General features: G+C 33.1%; 4 protein-coding genes and 1 non-coding gene across 6 annotated transcripts in view; all 5 read right to left on the reverse strand.

Annotated features, from left to right (window-relative positions):
- LOC105142790 (probable disease resistance protein At4g27220) overlaps positions 1-1,127 on the reverse strand; it is a 10,122-nt gene extending 8,995 nt beyond the window's left edge. Inside the window, exon 1 of the mRNA XM_011050584.1 lies at positions 946-1,127. The gene's annotated coding sequence lies outside the window, so the exon portion shown is untranslated. The remainder of the gene's footprint in view (positions 1-945) is intronic.
- A 667-nt stretch (positions 1,128-1,794) lies between these two features.
- Positions 1,795-1,867, reverse strand: TRNAA-UGC (transfer RNA alanine (anticodon UGC)). Its single transcript has one exon. It is a non-coding gene; the product is annotated as a tRNA-Ala (tRNA).
- Positions 1,868-2,872: 1,005 nt separating this feature from the next.
- Positions 2,873-7,598, reverse strand: LOC105142791 (DHHC-type zinc finger family protein). 2 transcript variants are annotated; one of them, XM_011050586.1, is made up of 11 exons: positions 7,304-7,598; positions 7,175-7,217; positions 7,001-7,051; positions 6,227-6,321; positions 5,962-6,129; positions 5,797-5,869; positions 5,637-5,689; positions 4,659-4,750; positions 4,490-4,542; positions 4,288-4,413; positions 2,873-3,437 (listed from the first exon to the last, which is right to left on the reverse strand). In XM_011050586.1, the coding sequence occupies exons 1-11, from the start codon at positions 7,450-7,452 to the stop codon at positions 3,159-3,161; spliced, it is 1,182 nt and encodes a 393-aa protein (XP_011048888.1). In that variant the 5' UTR covers positions 7,453-7,598; the 3' UTR covers positions 2,873-3,158. The 2 variants fall into 2 exon arrangements, with proteins under 2 accessions (XP_011048888.1, XP_011048887.1); XM_011050585.1 differs by lacking the exon at positions 7,001-7,051 and having other exon boundaries at positions 7,124-7,217; positions 7,304-7,597.
- Positions 7,599-9,691: 2,093 nt separating this feature from the next.
- LOC105142794 (histone H2AX) lies at positions 9,692-10,793 on the reverse strand. The gene is made up of 2 exons (XM_011050588.1): positions 10,499-10,793; positions 9,692-10,098 (listed from the first exon to the last, which is right to left on the reverse strand). Exons 1-2 carry the CDS (start codon positions 10,703-10,705, stop codon positions 9,877-9,879), a joined length of 429 nt encoding a protein of 142 aa, XP_011048890.1. The 5' UTR covers positions 10,706-10,793; the 3' UTR covers positions 9,692-9,876.
- A 1,180-nt stretch (positions 10,794-11,973) lies between these two features.
- On the reverse strand, positions 11,974-12,785 carry LOC105142793 (histone H2AX-like). Its single transcript, XM_011050587.1, has 2 exons — positions 12,507-12,785; positions 11,974-12,424 (listed from the first exon to the last, which is right to left on the reverse strand). Exons 1-2 carry the CDS (start codon positions 12,711-12,713, stop codon positions 12,203-12,205), a joined length of 429 nt encoding a protein of 142 aa, XP_011048889.1. The 5' UTR covers positions 12,714-12,785; the 3' UTR covers positions 11,974-12,202.
- Between the last annotated feature and the right edge of the window lie 3,155 nt (positions 12,786-15,940).

Below are 15,940 nucleotides of genomic sequence, written 5' to 3' on the forward strand. Positions count from 1 at the left end.
TTAATAAAGCAAAAACAACACAAATAATAAACAAGCAACAAGGAGAGGCTTTTCAAAAGCATAAAGTAACAAAGAAAGAAAGAAAGCAATCAAGATGAAAAGCAAATTAACATCAAGGGGTCTCTGGAATCAAGTGATAAAGAAACGGAACAGCTTGACTTACTACAGAATCTAGGGGCCCACTTTGGAGAGCTAACCGATTGAACTCTGCCGAATCAGCAAGTGCACAACATCCATAAACAGTGAGGAATAACTTGGCTTGCTGCGTTGCTACAGAAACTAGGGGCACACTTTGGAGAACTAACCAATTGAACTCTGCCAAGTCCTTGATTATGGAGAAAAATGAAATCTTTGATAATTTTTTAAAGATTATTAATTAAATATAAAAAAAATATTTTTAATTAAATAAAAAAATATCCCAACTAATTAAATTGAAAATATTAATCTAAAAAAATAAGAAAGCAACAAGAAAAATTGAATAAAAAAAACTGAAATAGTACTTAATTTAAATCTAAAAATGAAAAAAGCTAGCAAGCTAATTAGTTTTTAATAATAAAGCTCTTTCAATCTCGTAATCAGATAAAAAAAAAATTATATCTTTTCTATTATACTGAATGCGAAATTTTTGTTAACTGATCAGAACTGGGAAAAAGTAGCATTGGCGGATTATATTAAGTAGGGAGAGGCATGGATTGATTAGCAGACAGAGATCTAAATAATACTGCTGTAGAACTTCATAGGTTGATTAGCTAAAGTTAATAAAGCAAAAACAACACAAATAATAAACAAGCAGCAAAGCAGAGGCTTTTCAAAAGCATGAAAAGCATAAAGTAACAAAGAAAGAAAGATAGAAAGCAATCAAGATAAACAGCAAATTAACATAAAGGGGTCTCTGGAATCAAGTGATAAAAGAAGAATAAAGGAAAAGTCTTTAAGCAAGCTTATCTCTTGGTTTCAGCTAATCAACAGAGCAGTGACTTCAGACCAGTGAGCAGAGGTGCAAATATTACTGCAGATTATAAACAACTGAGGTTTATCAGCAGTGAGAAAGCAAGGGAATGGATCAGAGCAACAGTGGATGGCTTAATGATTATTCTCTGTATAGTTGAAAGAGTGCATCTTTCCTTCATAAAACGAGTGGGAAAAAAATCTGAAATAGTACTTAATTTAAATCTAAAAATGAAAACAGCTAGCAAGCTAATTATTTTTGAATAACAAAGCTCTTTCAATCCAGATGAAAAAAATTATATCTTTTTTATTATACTGAATGTGGAATTTTTCAAGATTTAGAAAATCTAAATAAAAATAATTGTAGAAAGTGTCTCACTTCAAATGGTATTTGGAAGACCAAAATAATTGCCGCATAGACAGGTGGGTCTCTTTTTGAATCATATGTAATTGTTGTCTAAAATTTCGTCGAATGAGATCACGTGATGGAAATGGATTATAGCAGAGAAAACAAAAAAGAGGAAAGGGTGTGTTCCTATGTATGTTCTGAATCAAATACCTCCAATTTTTCACAGTGAATACACACACATAATTTCTTTCAAATGTGTCGGTGTCTTCCTGAATAGAATTTCTTGAGCTCTGACTTATCTAAACTCTAAATCCCTTCATGGATGTCCTCACTTCTCTGTACAGAGTTCATGTTCTCACAGGGAAACAAACTGAAGTCCTCAGCTTCCCCAATTCACTTGGCAGTTGGAATTTCTCCAACTCTCCAATTATAGCAGTGTCTTCCACAACACTATTATTTTAGCTGAATACTCAATTTAAGCCAAAAAAATACAGAAATGGAGATGCAGGGGATCGAACCCTGTACCTCTCGCATGCAAAGCGAGCGCTCTACCATTTGAGCTACATCCCCTAGGTATTTCGATTGAACAGTTAATATTACATATTGGTTTCCATGCGTTCCTGGATCACTCCAGGGTCCATCCACCCCAGCTTAAACGGAACCTTCCTGATTTTTATACCAATTTGCATTTATAATTTTCAATCCTTTGTATCTATTTTTATTAAAGCTTCAGGTGATATTTTTCATGATCAATTTACATTAAGTAAATTATACAGGTAGGAAAAAAAAAACAAAATATTTTACATTTATCGGACAAGTTTAGTTTAATCAAGGTAATCTTAAAAAAAAAAAAAAAAAAAACTCCACAAATTATTTTTGATTTGTGTTAGAAAAAGTTATAAATATGTAGATTTATTATATATAAATATAAATCGAGTTAATTACAACTTAGTCTTTGTAGTTTATCACAATAAATTAATTAGACCTTATAGTATAGCATGAGAAATTATTAAATAGCTCTTCATCAACACCTAATTTACTAGTATTTTATTCAAAAAATGGTTTTCCATGCTCATCGTATTTTTTTATTCTATCTGCTTTATTTTTTATTCTTAAAATTAAAAACAAAAGGTCAAAATAAATTGGAAAAGAAAGTGAGATGGACGAGAAGAATCAAGTTATAAATTTATTTAAGAGCATAGGGATTAAATATATAGTTTTTGAAACTAAGATGAGTACTGATTAGTTAGTTTTACTAAACTGGATTGACTAAAATATAATTAACCCTTTATAAGTTATGGTATGGCCTTCACCTTCGTGCTCGAATAAGTCCATTATTTTTTACTCATTTCCACATTTATCTTCATAAAAGCAACGATCCCTCCATATCTATTTTCGTTCAGTTATAAATGCAATGCACGGAGATTTTGAAAAGATTTATATGATCACTGCTACAGTAATGCAAAAGGCAAGGAACAAATCAAGTGAGTTTTCTCACAGGCATTGAGTGTATGTGTTGCATGCTCTAGGCTCTCTAGTGTTATATACGTGTTGCATGTTTTTCACGACTTGGCATGCTGGATGCAAGAAACTATGCCCTCTTCATTTTCAAGTAAAATTTTCTAATGCTGTTCTTACTAAATGAGATGTAGATCAATAGTTACACCAATCTGTCCATTACAAGTCACCAGATGCAACTGCGCAAAGGGGCACTCCTACAAATCCTTTGGTCAATAGCAATGAACAGTGTGATGCAGTGATCCAGACATTCCCACAGCGCTTGATCCCCTTTGAGGCCATGGCCAACCATGTGCGAGTGGCAGAAACAATACAGCTGAGTTAACGCCTGATTGGAGATGTCTCAGGAAGGCTTTGATTTCGTTTGTGAAAATGATGGTCTCGTTGATAGCGGGAAAAGGACCTCAAACATGTTGTGAAAGAACCCCTTGTCATACTTGTTTTCCTTGGCTACCACCTGAGAATCTTCGAGGGGCGATCTCCGGAAAAAGGATTTACATTTGCTCTCTGGACGCTTTGCTTCACTGCTCATCCCACTGATGCTTGCTTTAAGTGCTGCAGCGCTAACCCTTGCTTCATTTAGCTTCCTTTGCCAGCTTATGTAGTCTTCCCACTTGAAGGTCTGTAATTACAGCAAAAAGCAATGACCACAAGTTTCAGGATTACAGTATTAACCTAGTAGATGAGATTCCAATACTGAGACCACCAGTTAATCCAAAAAAATTGTGCGCGCATGGAGAGATAGAAGGTGGCTATGGTTGTCTATAAATACCACAAGGGAATTTAAACAACATAATCAACTGGTTGGAGTCATCATATTTAGAGTTGAACAGAAGCATATTAAAATCTAGAGATTATAGGGGAAATTACTTGGAAAATTAGTTTAAAAAACTCCCCCCAAAATCTATTAAAGTAATATCCAAGGTTCTTGCAATTTTCAAAATCCTTACTTAATTCTAGCACTTCTAAACCCCCCAGCCCTTTCTCCCAATGCTCCCTATCCCTCTTTTAAATATGGAAGCACAATAACAAACCATAACACCCGGCAAAAAAATCAATAAATCTTCTGATTTCAGAAGTTTCTATGTTAATTGCTACCCTTATGGAAAACTCATGGTTGGACAAAACATTAGGAAGCTTGAAGAGGAGAAAGTGCAACTTCCATAGAAATTTTCTGAATTATGTGGTATTCCATGTACCAAGCCGAGAAATTTATATCTGTATTCGTTTTCATGGCTTGACAAGGTGAACTTTTCCGTATTTTGCCCATCAGGTAAAGCAGCTGCAATGGAGTCAAAAAGTTACAAAAAAGGCTTCTCCTATGATGTTAATTACTGGCCAAATTCTGCCTCATCCTATATCCAAGAGAAATGGAAAAAACCACATTTAAAAGAGCATCGACATCCAGCCTAATCATATATGAAATGAAAACAACAAAACTATATCAAAGAGTACATGTAAATGAAATAGACCTCATTTGTTGTAGTGTTTGTGAGACATAGGTTGGCATGGTACCCAAAAAATCCAGCCAACAATAGAGAAACTATGACAAGAAACACCATCAGAAGTAATTGAGTGTTGTATGAGCTCAACAGCCACTGTGAACACCAGAAAACCATCAATGAAAGCAACAAGAGTATAGCAGCAATTGAAATAAGGAATTCATGACACAACCTGTGCAACATGTGGAGCTAAACTACGGAATGAATTTCCAACGCCATAATAAACTGTTAAAAACAAAAAGAAATGCCACAATTACACACGTAAGAAATGAACCATAAATTAGACCTAACTGCATCTTGATATTTTTTTTCTGATTGTCAGTAACTGCAAGTGACTGTACCTGTTAGAATATATACAACTCTTAATTCTTTCAATCGTCCAGCAATAATCAATGCAAGTGCAATTGCTCCATATATACATAGAAGGCAATGCCTGCAAAACCACAGCAAAGTATTCAACAGAAGCAAGAACAATAATAACAACGAATAAATATAAAACCAAGAAGCAGATCAGATAGCCCCATGTAATGAATGCCAGATAACAAGGCAACTAAATTATAAGAGAGAACAGTGCTCAAGCAGTAATCAAATTAGGTTTTCACCACAAAAAATCTAAGCAAGAGTTTGAAGTTTCAACATCATTTCATGAAATTCATTAATTAAAAATCACAAAAATTAAAGCAACATACATTTCTACAGGTGTGCTGGCAAAAGAACCTGGAAGTGCACCTTTGTCTGTTACAGATTCTAGCAAAGAAACAAGGAAACCAGTGACCACTAACCAGTTGCAGGAAACCTCTAAAATTAAGTTTGATGATTTGAGTTGTCAAAAAAAATTAAGAACAAGTTCAATCCTCGCAAACAGATACCACAAGTTAACAAACAGATATTATAGATTCTCCACCTATCAGCTAAAGCTTCAGGTCACCAACAAAAGGTTTTATTTTTCTTAATTTTTTTCAGTTTCAGGAACACAACTAAAGATGGTATATTGATAGTTTCTCATTTCTGTTACTGTATTACAAACTTTTGGTGGTGTTACCAAACAACCCCTAAATTTCAGTTTCATAAAATTCAGTGATGCATAGAATATTTGTATTTTCCAAATAATAGACCTTGCAGAGTATCCCCCTTCTTTTCACTGATGGAGACTGCAAGGTGAAAGTCTAAGCCAAATTCAAAGATCAAAACTTTTTTCTTATGGACATCTATTAGATAACAGCTGTAAAAATCAGTTTGTGGTCTTTATCTTCCAAGAAAGCATCACCACCTACAGTTGGATTATGAATATTGCATGCCAGTAATCCTATGGAACTCACCATAAAAGAAAAGCCAAGAAGTATCGGGTATTTCTCTCCCCTATACAATTATTCTGCAATAACGAACAACTTTAGTCATATGGTCTATACAGAGAATGAGCAGTTATAAAGAGTCAAAAAACAACAACAGAGGCAAATAATAAACTCATAAAGTACAAACCATCCAACCACAATGATGGTCAAACCGGGCAACACACCGATTACATATGCTGCAGTGCTTGGACCTAGCTGGTCTGCATCAAGAGCATAATTGCTGTTCTTATGATTCTTAATAAATAAAAAGAAAAAACTTACAGGAATTCCAAAAAAAAATCAAAGAACTCACTTTGGGATTTTACAAGTAGAACATTCTTTCTCTGTATATATGATATTGTCATAGGGATATGCCAAGAGATATTCTGAAACATTCCCAGCCTTGACAGTTCCAGGATCAGAAAAGCTAGTCAATAAAAAGAGTACAATTCCAATACCAACTGCCAGCAAGCTTGTGTATCTGCAAGAGCATAGAATATTTAATCAAGTTTAGAATGCAATCATGCTAAAGGGATTGTTCTGCAGCATAAGAGTAACAACCATGACTCGGCACATACTTGTGAACTTCACCTAAGTAATATCCAGGAATATAGCGAAAGGATGACTTAACAATATAATAATAAGTTGCTCCAATTATTGCCAAGTATATAACCTGAAATAAAAAAAGAAAAAAAGAAAAATAAAAAACATAAAAATCTAAGTGTAATCTAAACTCTTTCAGAACAATTAATCTTAATATACATCAATTAGCACGATAAGGTACATTTTTCTTCAATAGCATAAAAAACGAAAAATAAACAGAAAATACTAATCTTTCAAAAACATTAACAATGTATAAACTGTAAACCATTCATGAAAAGATTCATTTTATATCGTTCCGCATTACTTCTCTTTCTCCAAACCATTAGTTTAAGACACTTAAAAACTATTGCGTGAATAAAAATCTTCCTAGTTTTTCTAATAGAAACGTCAAATTTGGCATTGTTTTGTCTTCTCTCATTTCCATATTCCCCAGTTTTTCACCTGCTTTTGTTTCATCTCAATTCTCATCCACAAACATTTATCATTCATATCTAGCACTCTTGAATCCACACACAACCTGATCGTTCTTTAATGCTTAATTGCCGTTTTTGTTATTAATTCAACACACTCAAAACACCTATTAAACTACTGTGCTAAAACAAGGAATTTATTCACTTCAAAGCATGGAAAACTTTGATGAAGAAATTTATTCAAGACACAAAAAAAAAAAAAAAAAACCACTAAATTACAAAAAAAAAAACAATATAGAGAAGAAATACGAAAAAAAATGTGGGTTTTGACAGAATTGCCTGCAAAACAGGATTAGGCCGATCACAGCAACAGCGTTCAATAGAGAGCACCAAACTCCTCGACCAAAAAAACACAATATAGAGAAGAAATACGAAAAAAAATGTGGGTTTTGACAGAATTGCCTGCAAAACAGGATTAGGCCGATCACAGCAACAGCGTTCAATAGAGAGCACCAAACTCCTCGCTTTATCACCAAACACAAACCCAACAAACCTCCTGCAGCAAAATCGAAACCCAAAAATCAACAACACAACGAATCAAGATCAAACAGAGAGAGAGTGCTTGCGAGCGGTGGGGTGTACAGGAAGTAATCGTAAGCGCCGAAAGTGATGAAGTGATGAAGGCGTTCAATTGGGGTGCCTTGGAAGATTGGCCATTGACCACAGAGGAAGGAGATTACGACTGTTAAAGTGACTAATCCGTGACATATTAGCAGCCAATTCACCGCCATTGTTGAGAGAGAGGAGAGATTTTCTTGGGGGATTTTTCAAGTTTCTTGAACGTTGACTTCTTCTAAATTTCAGAGAGCAGAGCAGATGGTGAAAACGCAGAGTTTTGAGCAAAAGAAAAGGAAAAAGCTAACCCTGAATAGTTAAAGAAGTAATCAATGATAGGATTACACTGAAATCTTTAAGTTGCAGATGTGGCAGTTTTTAACTGGCTTAAATTTATTGGGATCCCGTAATATCACATGATTATAAAATATAGAATTATTAGTTCAGGGTTTGATTTGATCCAAAGCTTGCATCAAAGATTTGTTGGGTTAATTACCTTTTATAAATAAAAAGATTTGTTTTGATTAAAAATTAAATTAAAATAATTGAGTGACAATTAAATTTAGTTGAATAAATTAGATTTCGTGGGATAGAATGGATTTAATCAGGTCAATCTTCAAACTAACTTGAAATAAAATTTAATTTGAAATAAAACATAGTTTAAGTTAGGCTTTGAATATATAGATTAATGAGTTAATCCGCTAAGTTTGATCATATTTTAATAAGTACTCATTAGAAAAATAAAAGTTATATAATTAATAAAATTCAACTATTTTTTTAGTATAATAATTTCATCCATACCCGATGAATATAAACCACAACATGGAGTCAAAGTCTTATCTATGAAATCCAGCACTATGCAAGTTCCAGGAGATGACAAAGTTTGTGTAAAGAATTGTTGAAGCGATTGAATTTCCAGGAACCAACAATGGCTGTATCCCAGCCGCAACATTTATACTATCGTCTATCATGCCGATGCAAGATCCTACAGAAGCTCCCATTGTCATGGCCTCTGCGAGTCTTGCTCTGGCTCCTTCATGGCGACGCAGAACTATGATGGTGTTCAGTACAGACCATCCGATTTGAGAATCTGCTTTTTTGAGTGAAGCCTAACCCCTTGAACAACAAATCCAGCTGTTCAATGAGCAAAAGCGTAGGCTCGACAGGTAAAGTGAATATCTGCGTATTACAGAAATGGCTGGGCTGTGAAGCAAACTTTGAGGAGGGATGGGCTACACTAAGCACTTTATCTCTTTTCTTGCATCGTCATCTTGAAGCTAGATCAAGACTTGTAATCAGCTGGCTTCTGTATTGATGCAACTGAGAAAGCCATAGATGAGAAGGAAAATTAGGTAAGATGCCTCGACTCTATTGACCATGCATTTGCATTTTACCAAAATGTTTCTTCCGCCTTCTAGGATGCAATTCTCTTACCACGAGAAGGGCATTGCATGATTAGCTTTGATCTTGCTTGATTATAATGGCAGGCAATGTAGTGTATCTGGTATCATTGTAAAGTATAATCTTCTAGTTCTCACTAACTAGCAGAGTGGACGAATTAAACCCTAGCCTAGCATCAAAAGGAACGGCCTAGCCTGTTATCATTTTAATTTGGGGTGATCATTCTGCCAAGGAATTCAGCAGGATATACTGAAATGTGGCATAATACTTGAAAATCATGGACGATTTTCGACTTAGCAAGGTCTTCGAATCCCAGATTCTGTGCAAACAAGGCTCGCACTGAACAGCTCTCGCAGGCATGGTTCATTGAGGTGCAGACTTTGGATTGCTAAGAATTGATTATTGTATGGCAGCAATATGCAATCCATTGATTTGATTATTCAAAGAAAATCTGAGACAGTAAGAAACAAACTATGCTTCAGAACAAGTCTCAGTCCATCTCCATTCCCCTCAATGTGATACTGCTTGATGCAATGTTGGGCCCGACGAAAGGGTAAAACTCCCTGGCAAATTGGACGACATTTTCATTGAACTAACAGTAACCAATTCCAACATCCCTGATTCAGAGCATCTCCATATCCCAGTGCTGATGGGAGGTGCTTGAGTTCATCAGTTGATCAAAAACACAATCAACCACTTGACGAGGGCAAAGAGTAGCCTTAGCAAACCTGAGTCAAAAAGGAACATTTCTTCTCATTGACAAGCACCTGCCACCATCAATTCCGAACAACTTACCGACCATTAAGGCAACACATCATCGAACAAAATCCCAGCAGATTCATTACTTCCCACTTATTATAGCAACAGCTAACCCTTCCATATTTCTTCAACAAGAAAAAGAGCACCAATCTGTATCCATTACCAGAACAAACAGCGTCACGGGCAACTTCATACCAGCAACCTTTAACGAATCAATCAACAGAGAACCAAGGCGTTTAAGAAAAAAAACAGAACAAAACGAGGGTACAGTGATTGATAAAAACTTCCATCAGATAAAGATTCCAAAAAGCCTCAGCTTTTATCAAAAACATACAGTGAAACTCCATGTAGCCAGTTTCGAGAAACACAGAAATCAAAAAGACTATATTACACACTGTAGAAACCCTCGATTTTTCAAAAAGACAACTCTAAACCTAGAACTAGAACTCTTGAGAAGCAGATCCAATGTCGCCTTTCCCTTTGCCAATCTTCTTAGGAAGAAGTGTCTGGTGAATGTTAGGCAAGACACCTCCATTTGCAATTGTAACTGACCCCAGTAGCTTGCTTAGCTCCTCATCGTTTCTCACAGCGAGCTGGATGTGCCTTGGCACTATACGATTCTTCTTGTTATCTCTTGCTGCGTTCCCTGCTAGCTCAAGCACCTGAAGAAAATCAATCACTCATGTCAGTAAATTTACTTTAAACAAAAAAAATCAAAATCATCTGATAAACAATGAACAACAGCTGACACTATTTTCAGCCAACAACTCGAAAATTTGTTAACATTAAGAAAAAAAACCCGAAAAAATCAGCAAATCAAGTGATTAATTACCAATTAAAACACAAAACAATTGCATGTCATTAACATCAAATAAAACCCACAAAAAACCATTATTTTCAAGCAAAAATAGATCAACCAAACTTTTGCAAGAGGGTTTCGCTTTAAAGATCTAAAAATATTTGCTTTTGTAATACATAATCTGATAGCCAAGAAGAAAAAACCAAACAGAAGTGACTAAAGCCCAGAAAACAGTGCTCCACCAAAGGGTAAAGAAATCGGACCTCAGCAGCGAGATACTCAAGGACAGCAGAAAGGTAGACGGGAGCTCCGGCACCGACACGTTCAGCGTATTTACCAGCCTTCAGGAACCTTGCAATTCTCCCGACTGGGAATTGCAACCCTGCTTTATGCGATCTTGACACCGACTTGGATGCCTTTGGCTTCCCTCTCCCTCCCTTGGTAGAAGCGCCTCCTTCTTTTGAACTCATTTTACACAAAGATCTATAAAACCCTAACCCTGATTTTGGCTTTAGAGGGAGTTAAATGAAGGAAAATGAGGGAGGTGATTGATTTTAGGGTGGATAGTGGGGGTTTGGTTATATAGGGAGAAGGGGTGTATTCTGATTGGTGGGTTTGGGTTTGCTGGGATCGATGACGTGGCTTAGGTTTTTTATTTTCGCGGCGCGAAATGGAAATTTTTGTTTTGTTTTTTCGCGGTTTTGAATTGATTTTCGAGATGCTTGAAAGGGGAGCCCACGGGCTCTTTGGACCCTAGAGATGTGATTGGATCTTGAGGAATGGAAGACGTCTTCAGCATTGTTTGGTGGGAGGGATAGTAAATTAACTGTATTATCTTGAAAATTCTTGGAAATTAAATTAATGTTAAATAAATTGAACAGTTTATTGAGTTTGTTGAATGATTTTACTTAGAAAATTTGATATAAAAATCAATTCTTTTATCTTAAATAAAAAATAAAAAAACAAAGCAACACAAACTAAATCAAAACAAACCGAAAAAACTTATTATAAATAGGAAATTCAGTAAATCAAAGTTTATAAAAAATAGGCTAGTTAAAAGCTAAGTAATTAAATTAATTAAAATATTTTTATGAACTTCTTTAATTGATTTATTTCAAATATATTTTATCATCTAAACTGAGTCAAAATTCACTTCTATCTAGTGAAAACAAATAAGAAATATAATATATTTAAATCCTCATGTTCGTCATTATTTATTCTCAAATTAAAAGGGCCAGAGGAAAATCATAATTCCTATGGTCCATCCTTCGTTCCTTGGTTGAATTGATTTTGTTTTTACTTTTATTTCATTATAAAATTCTCATAATATTTTTCTGAAATTAATATCTTATTTTCATTGAAGAATTCTTGATTTTTAAATATAAAAAAAACCTCAAATATGATTGGAACAAATTTAATTAATATCTTATTTAGGTTCATTCTAAATAAAAGTTTTCCCACCTCCATGATAATTTTGTAGGAGGTAATGCAATTTTCCAATCCCGATCTGTCAATTTCATCCCTTTCCGTCAACTTTTAACCTTACTAAATCCTCTCTCTCTATTTTCTTCCTTGGAAGAATAATTTTCCTGCCCTTTAACTTGTAACCTTACTAAATCCTCTCTCTATTTTCTTCCTTGGAAGAATAAGAAATTTAGCTAAGATGATGATTAAGGCCTTCCATCAATCAAAATCAGGAAAGATTGAATGATTTAAGGAGAACAGATACCAAATTGGAAGCAGAAAGGGCACAATAATAAGCACCAAGATTTTCAATTTTCATTGAATTAGAAAGATTCAGCATTTTTCTACCCGATCTAGTAAAAAATCTAAACATATATGAACATTAAATTCAACCCAACCTCACAAGTTAACCTGATAATCTAATAGCCAAGAACTACTTTGAAGAAATTCTTTAGACCAAGTCTAACAAGTATGGTTTACATGGCCCATCCCAAATCAAAACCCTAGAAGTCCTGGGAAACAGATCCAATATCACCCTTCCCCTTGCCAACCTTCTTAGGAAGCAGAGTCTGGTGAATGTTAGGCAAAACTCCTCCGTTTGCAATTGTAACCGACCCCAACAGCTTCCCTAACTCCTCGTCGTTCCTCACTGCAAGCTGGATGTGCCTTGGCACGATCCGGTTCTTCTTGTTATCTCTTGCTGCGTTCCCAGCTAGCTCGAGAACCTGAAAAGAAAAGGCCAATGATCAAAACCCAGAAATAACAACAAAATTTGACACCCAGTTAAAGAAATTGAAGAAATTGAACCTCGGCAGCGAGGTATTCGAGGACAGCAGAGAGGTAGACAGGAGACCCAGCACCAAGACGTTCAGCGTACTTTCCAGTTTTCAAGAACCTTGCCACCCTTCCCACTGGAAACTGTAAACCTGCCTTCTGGGACCTTGACACCGCTTTGGAGGCCTTGGCTCTTCCCCTACCTCCCTTTGTAGATGCTCTTCCTTCGTTTGAACTCATTTTCACTCAGGAAACAAAGAGAATATCAAGAATTGCTGGCTTTTTAGAGAGATGGATTTGTGTAGCCTTGGGGTTTTGGTTATATAGGAAGCGGAAGTGTGATTTGATTGGTGGGTTTTGGTTTGCGAGGATCGATTACGTGGCTGTGGTGTTTTGATTTTCCGGCGGGAAGGGGATTTTTTTTGGTTTTGCGCTTGAAAAGTTTGAATTTTTTCTAAGAGCTCTTGTTTTTAGACTTGATCTAGGGTTGGTATTACTGTGACCGTAGTTTAAAAAAGTTATTTGATAAAAAAATATTTTTAGATAAAATTAATTTTAAAAAATATATATTGAGTTAAAATTATAATTAAATAAAAAATAGTTTAATATGTTTGGTTAAAAAAATATTTTTTAAATTGAGATTATAAAATAATTAAAAATATATATATGTATATATATCAATATTAGTATTTTTTTAATTTAAATATTGTAGATTTAACTACTATTATTACATCATGAAATAAATAATATTGATATCAAATATTTTTTATTATTCTATTAAATTATATGCAATGTTATTATATACGAAATCTATCCAATAATTAAATACTAGTTTTTCGAGTAAAACATAATTTTAAAAAAAATTACAATTTCATTAAATATAAAAGTCATCCGACAATAATTATAATTTTTATTATTTTTTGAGCATGTAATAAAATTAGATAAAATATTATCAGAAATAAAATTGAAATTATAATATGAATAAATTTAATTCACTTTAAACTAATTTTTAAAAAAATTAAAAAAAATATTGTTCACGTAACTACACTAATTTTTTAGGAGGAAAAAAACTAAACTTTTTTCGCTGATTTTTCAAAAAAAATTGAACAATGCGACAGTGGAATCATACTTCACTGTTCCTTAAAACTACCCACGAGAAACAGCAATCCTGCAGCTGGGCAATAAAAATTAGTGGATCTTACCAAATAAAATCAATTTCTTTTACTTTATTGAAGACTAATATATATGGTTATGAATGAACTTCACTTGCAATCATATTACCAAACAATATTTTAAAATAATTTGTTTCACTTATATTTATTAAAAGGGTTTTGTTTTGTGTTTTTTAGTATTGATTTAAGTGGGTTTAAATATACCTAGATAATCCTAATTACACTTTCCAAAATATATTTATTAAAAGGGCTTTGTTTTGCTTTTTTAGTATTAATTTAAACGGGTTTAAATATGCCTAAATAATCCTAACTACACTTTCAAAAAGATGTATTTATTAAAAGGGCTTTGTTTTGCTTTTTTAGTATTAATTTAAATGGGTTTAAATATACTAAGTAATCCTAACTACACTTTCAAAAAGGTATAGTAATACGGATTTAATTAATTGAGTTTTATCAAATTAATAACTAATTTTATTTAATTAGAAACTTCACATCACATCGAACTAAACTACTTCAGTTTTCAAGTTTTTCAAGCTAACATGCTGAAATGACTGTATAAATCTAGTAACAGCAGCTATGAATTTGTGGGGGTGTGAGATTATATCTGTTTGGTAGTACATTTCTGGTTATTTTTAAAAATATTTTTTTTGTTAAAATATATTATAATAAATATTTTTTTAATTTTTTAAAAAATATTTTGTTAAAATATATTATAATAATATTTTTTAATTTTTTAAAAAATATTTTTAATATTAATGTATTAAAACAATTCAAAATATTAAAAAACAGTGATAATTTTTAACCAAAAACAAAATAAATACGGGTTGGCCGTGTTTTCAAACGGGCTTATTCTGGCAACGATTTGGTGGAAATGTGGATAATTTAGAGATTAAATTGAGATTTTGAGTTAGAGCTTCTTTTAATGTTTCTTTGTGATTTGGCAGGATTCTCGCAAAAAACAAAAACTGACATGAGCTACAATGGAACGCAAAATATTTAATTTGATTTAATTAGAGATTTGATCTCACTTAAATTTTAATTTTTTAAATTTGATTAGTTGAATTGGATTAAATTTAATAGCTTTATATAAACACAGTGACGAAGGAGATATACTCACGGGAGCGAGGGACTATAATTTTGGCAATGATCTGAGGGAAATGTAGGTAATTTAGAGATTAAATTGAGTAGCCAAGTTCAGACATTTTTGTCATGGTTTATGGGGGAAAAAAGAGAACACTATTCGGGTCATATTTATAAATGGATAAGAAATACAAGTTTATGAAACCATATATAAATGATAAATAAAATATATTATGTTATTTAACATTCATCATTAAACATGTATTCTTGATCAAATCTACCGGATCAATAAAAAACCGGTTTAATTAATTGGATTTCATTATATCAATGTCTAGTTTAATTCAATTAGAAACTTGGCATTGGCTGGACCTAAGGGCTCATATTTTTCAAACTAATATGTTGAACTGGATCGAGTTTAGTGGCCATATAAACAAGGCAACGACGAAGAAAAATTTGTGGGAGCATTAGACTATAATTTTGGCAACGGTTTGGTGGGAATGTAGATAATTTAGAGATTAAATCGAGTAGCCAAGTTAAAACTTCTTTTTAGTGTGTTTTTTTTTTTATGATTTGGCAGGATGAATGCATGATTGCAAAAGAAAAGATATTGACATGAAATATAGTGTAACACAGGCTATCAATAATATAATTATATCTAATTTGATTTAACAAAGATTTGATCTCCATTAAATTTTTAGTTTTAATTTTCTTTAAATCAGTTTGCTGAATCATATATATAAATATAGTTATATATATAGTGACGATGAAGATATATTAGTGGGGGTGAGAGACTATAGTTTTGGCAACGATTTAGCAAAAATGTAGATAATTTAGAGATTACGTCGAGTAGCCAAGTTAAAACTTTATTTTATTATCTGAACGGATAATTGCAAAAACATAATAGACACGCCGAGTATTGTCTTGTGCTTCGGTTTTTCAGTGAAGATGAGAAAAAACTAAAAATTCAATTATATCGAGACCGTGAAAAAGTGAAAAAAATTGACTAGAATTTTTAAAAAAATTACTTGTTTGATTTCAATTTTATAAATCTAAAATAAAAAGAAAAACAAATCTAAACCAGAAAAAACAAGAAAAAACTGAGTCAAATTTGTTTAAATTGATTTTCTTTTTAAATAACTGAATTGAAACCAATTAATTTGATCTAGTTTTGATTTTTTTTAAAACAAAACTAATTTTGATTATTTTTTTATATAA

The sequence above is a fragment of the Populus euphratica genome, unplaced genomic scaffold, assembly GCF_000495115.2.
Source record: "Populus euphratica unplaced genomic scaffold, PopEup_1.0 scaffold146.1, whole genome shotgun sequence".
Classification (NCBI taxonomy): domain Eukaryota; kingdom Viridiplantae; phylum Streptophyta; class Magnoliopsida; order Malpighiales; family Salicaceae; genus Populus; species Populus euphratica.

Excerpts from the sequence above, each read along its gene's own strand:
- LOC105142791 (XM_011050586.1), bottom strand. The coding sequence starts at position 7,452 with ATGGCGGTGAATTGGCTGCTAATATGTCACGGATTAGTCACTTTAACA. Across the intron at positions 7,052-7,174 it reads GTGATAAAGCGAGGAGTTTG|GTGCTCTCTATTGAACGCTG; the intron begins GTGCTCTCTATT and ends TCGAGGAGTTTG. Across the intron at positions 5,870-5,961 it reads TCTACTTGTAAAATCCCAAA|ACCAGCTAGGTCCAAGCACT; the intron begins GTGAGTTCTTTG and ends CTCTTGATGCAG.
- LOC105142794 (XM_011050588.1), bottom strand. The coding sequence starts at position 10,705 with ATGAGTTCAAAAGAAGGAGGCGCTTCTACCAAGGGAGGGAGAGGGAAG. Across the intron at positions 10,099-10,498 it reads TTGAGTATCTCGCTGCTGAG|GTGCTTGAGCTAGCAGGGAA; the intron begins GTCCGATTTCTT and ends GATTTTCTTCAG.
- LOC105142793 (XM_011050587.1), bottom strand. The coding sequence starts at position 12,713 with ATGAGTTCAAACGAAGGAAGAGCATCTACAAAGGGAGGTAGGGGAAGA. Across the intron at positions 12,425-12,506 it reads TCGAATACCTCGCTGCCGAG|GTTCTCGAGCTAGCTGGGAA; the intron begins GTTCAATTTCTT and ends TTTTCTTTTCAG.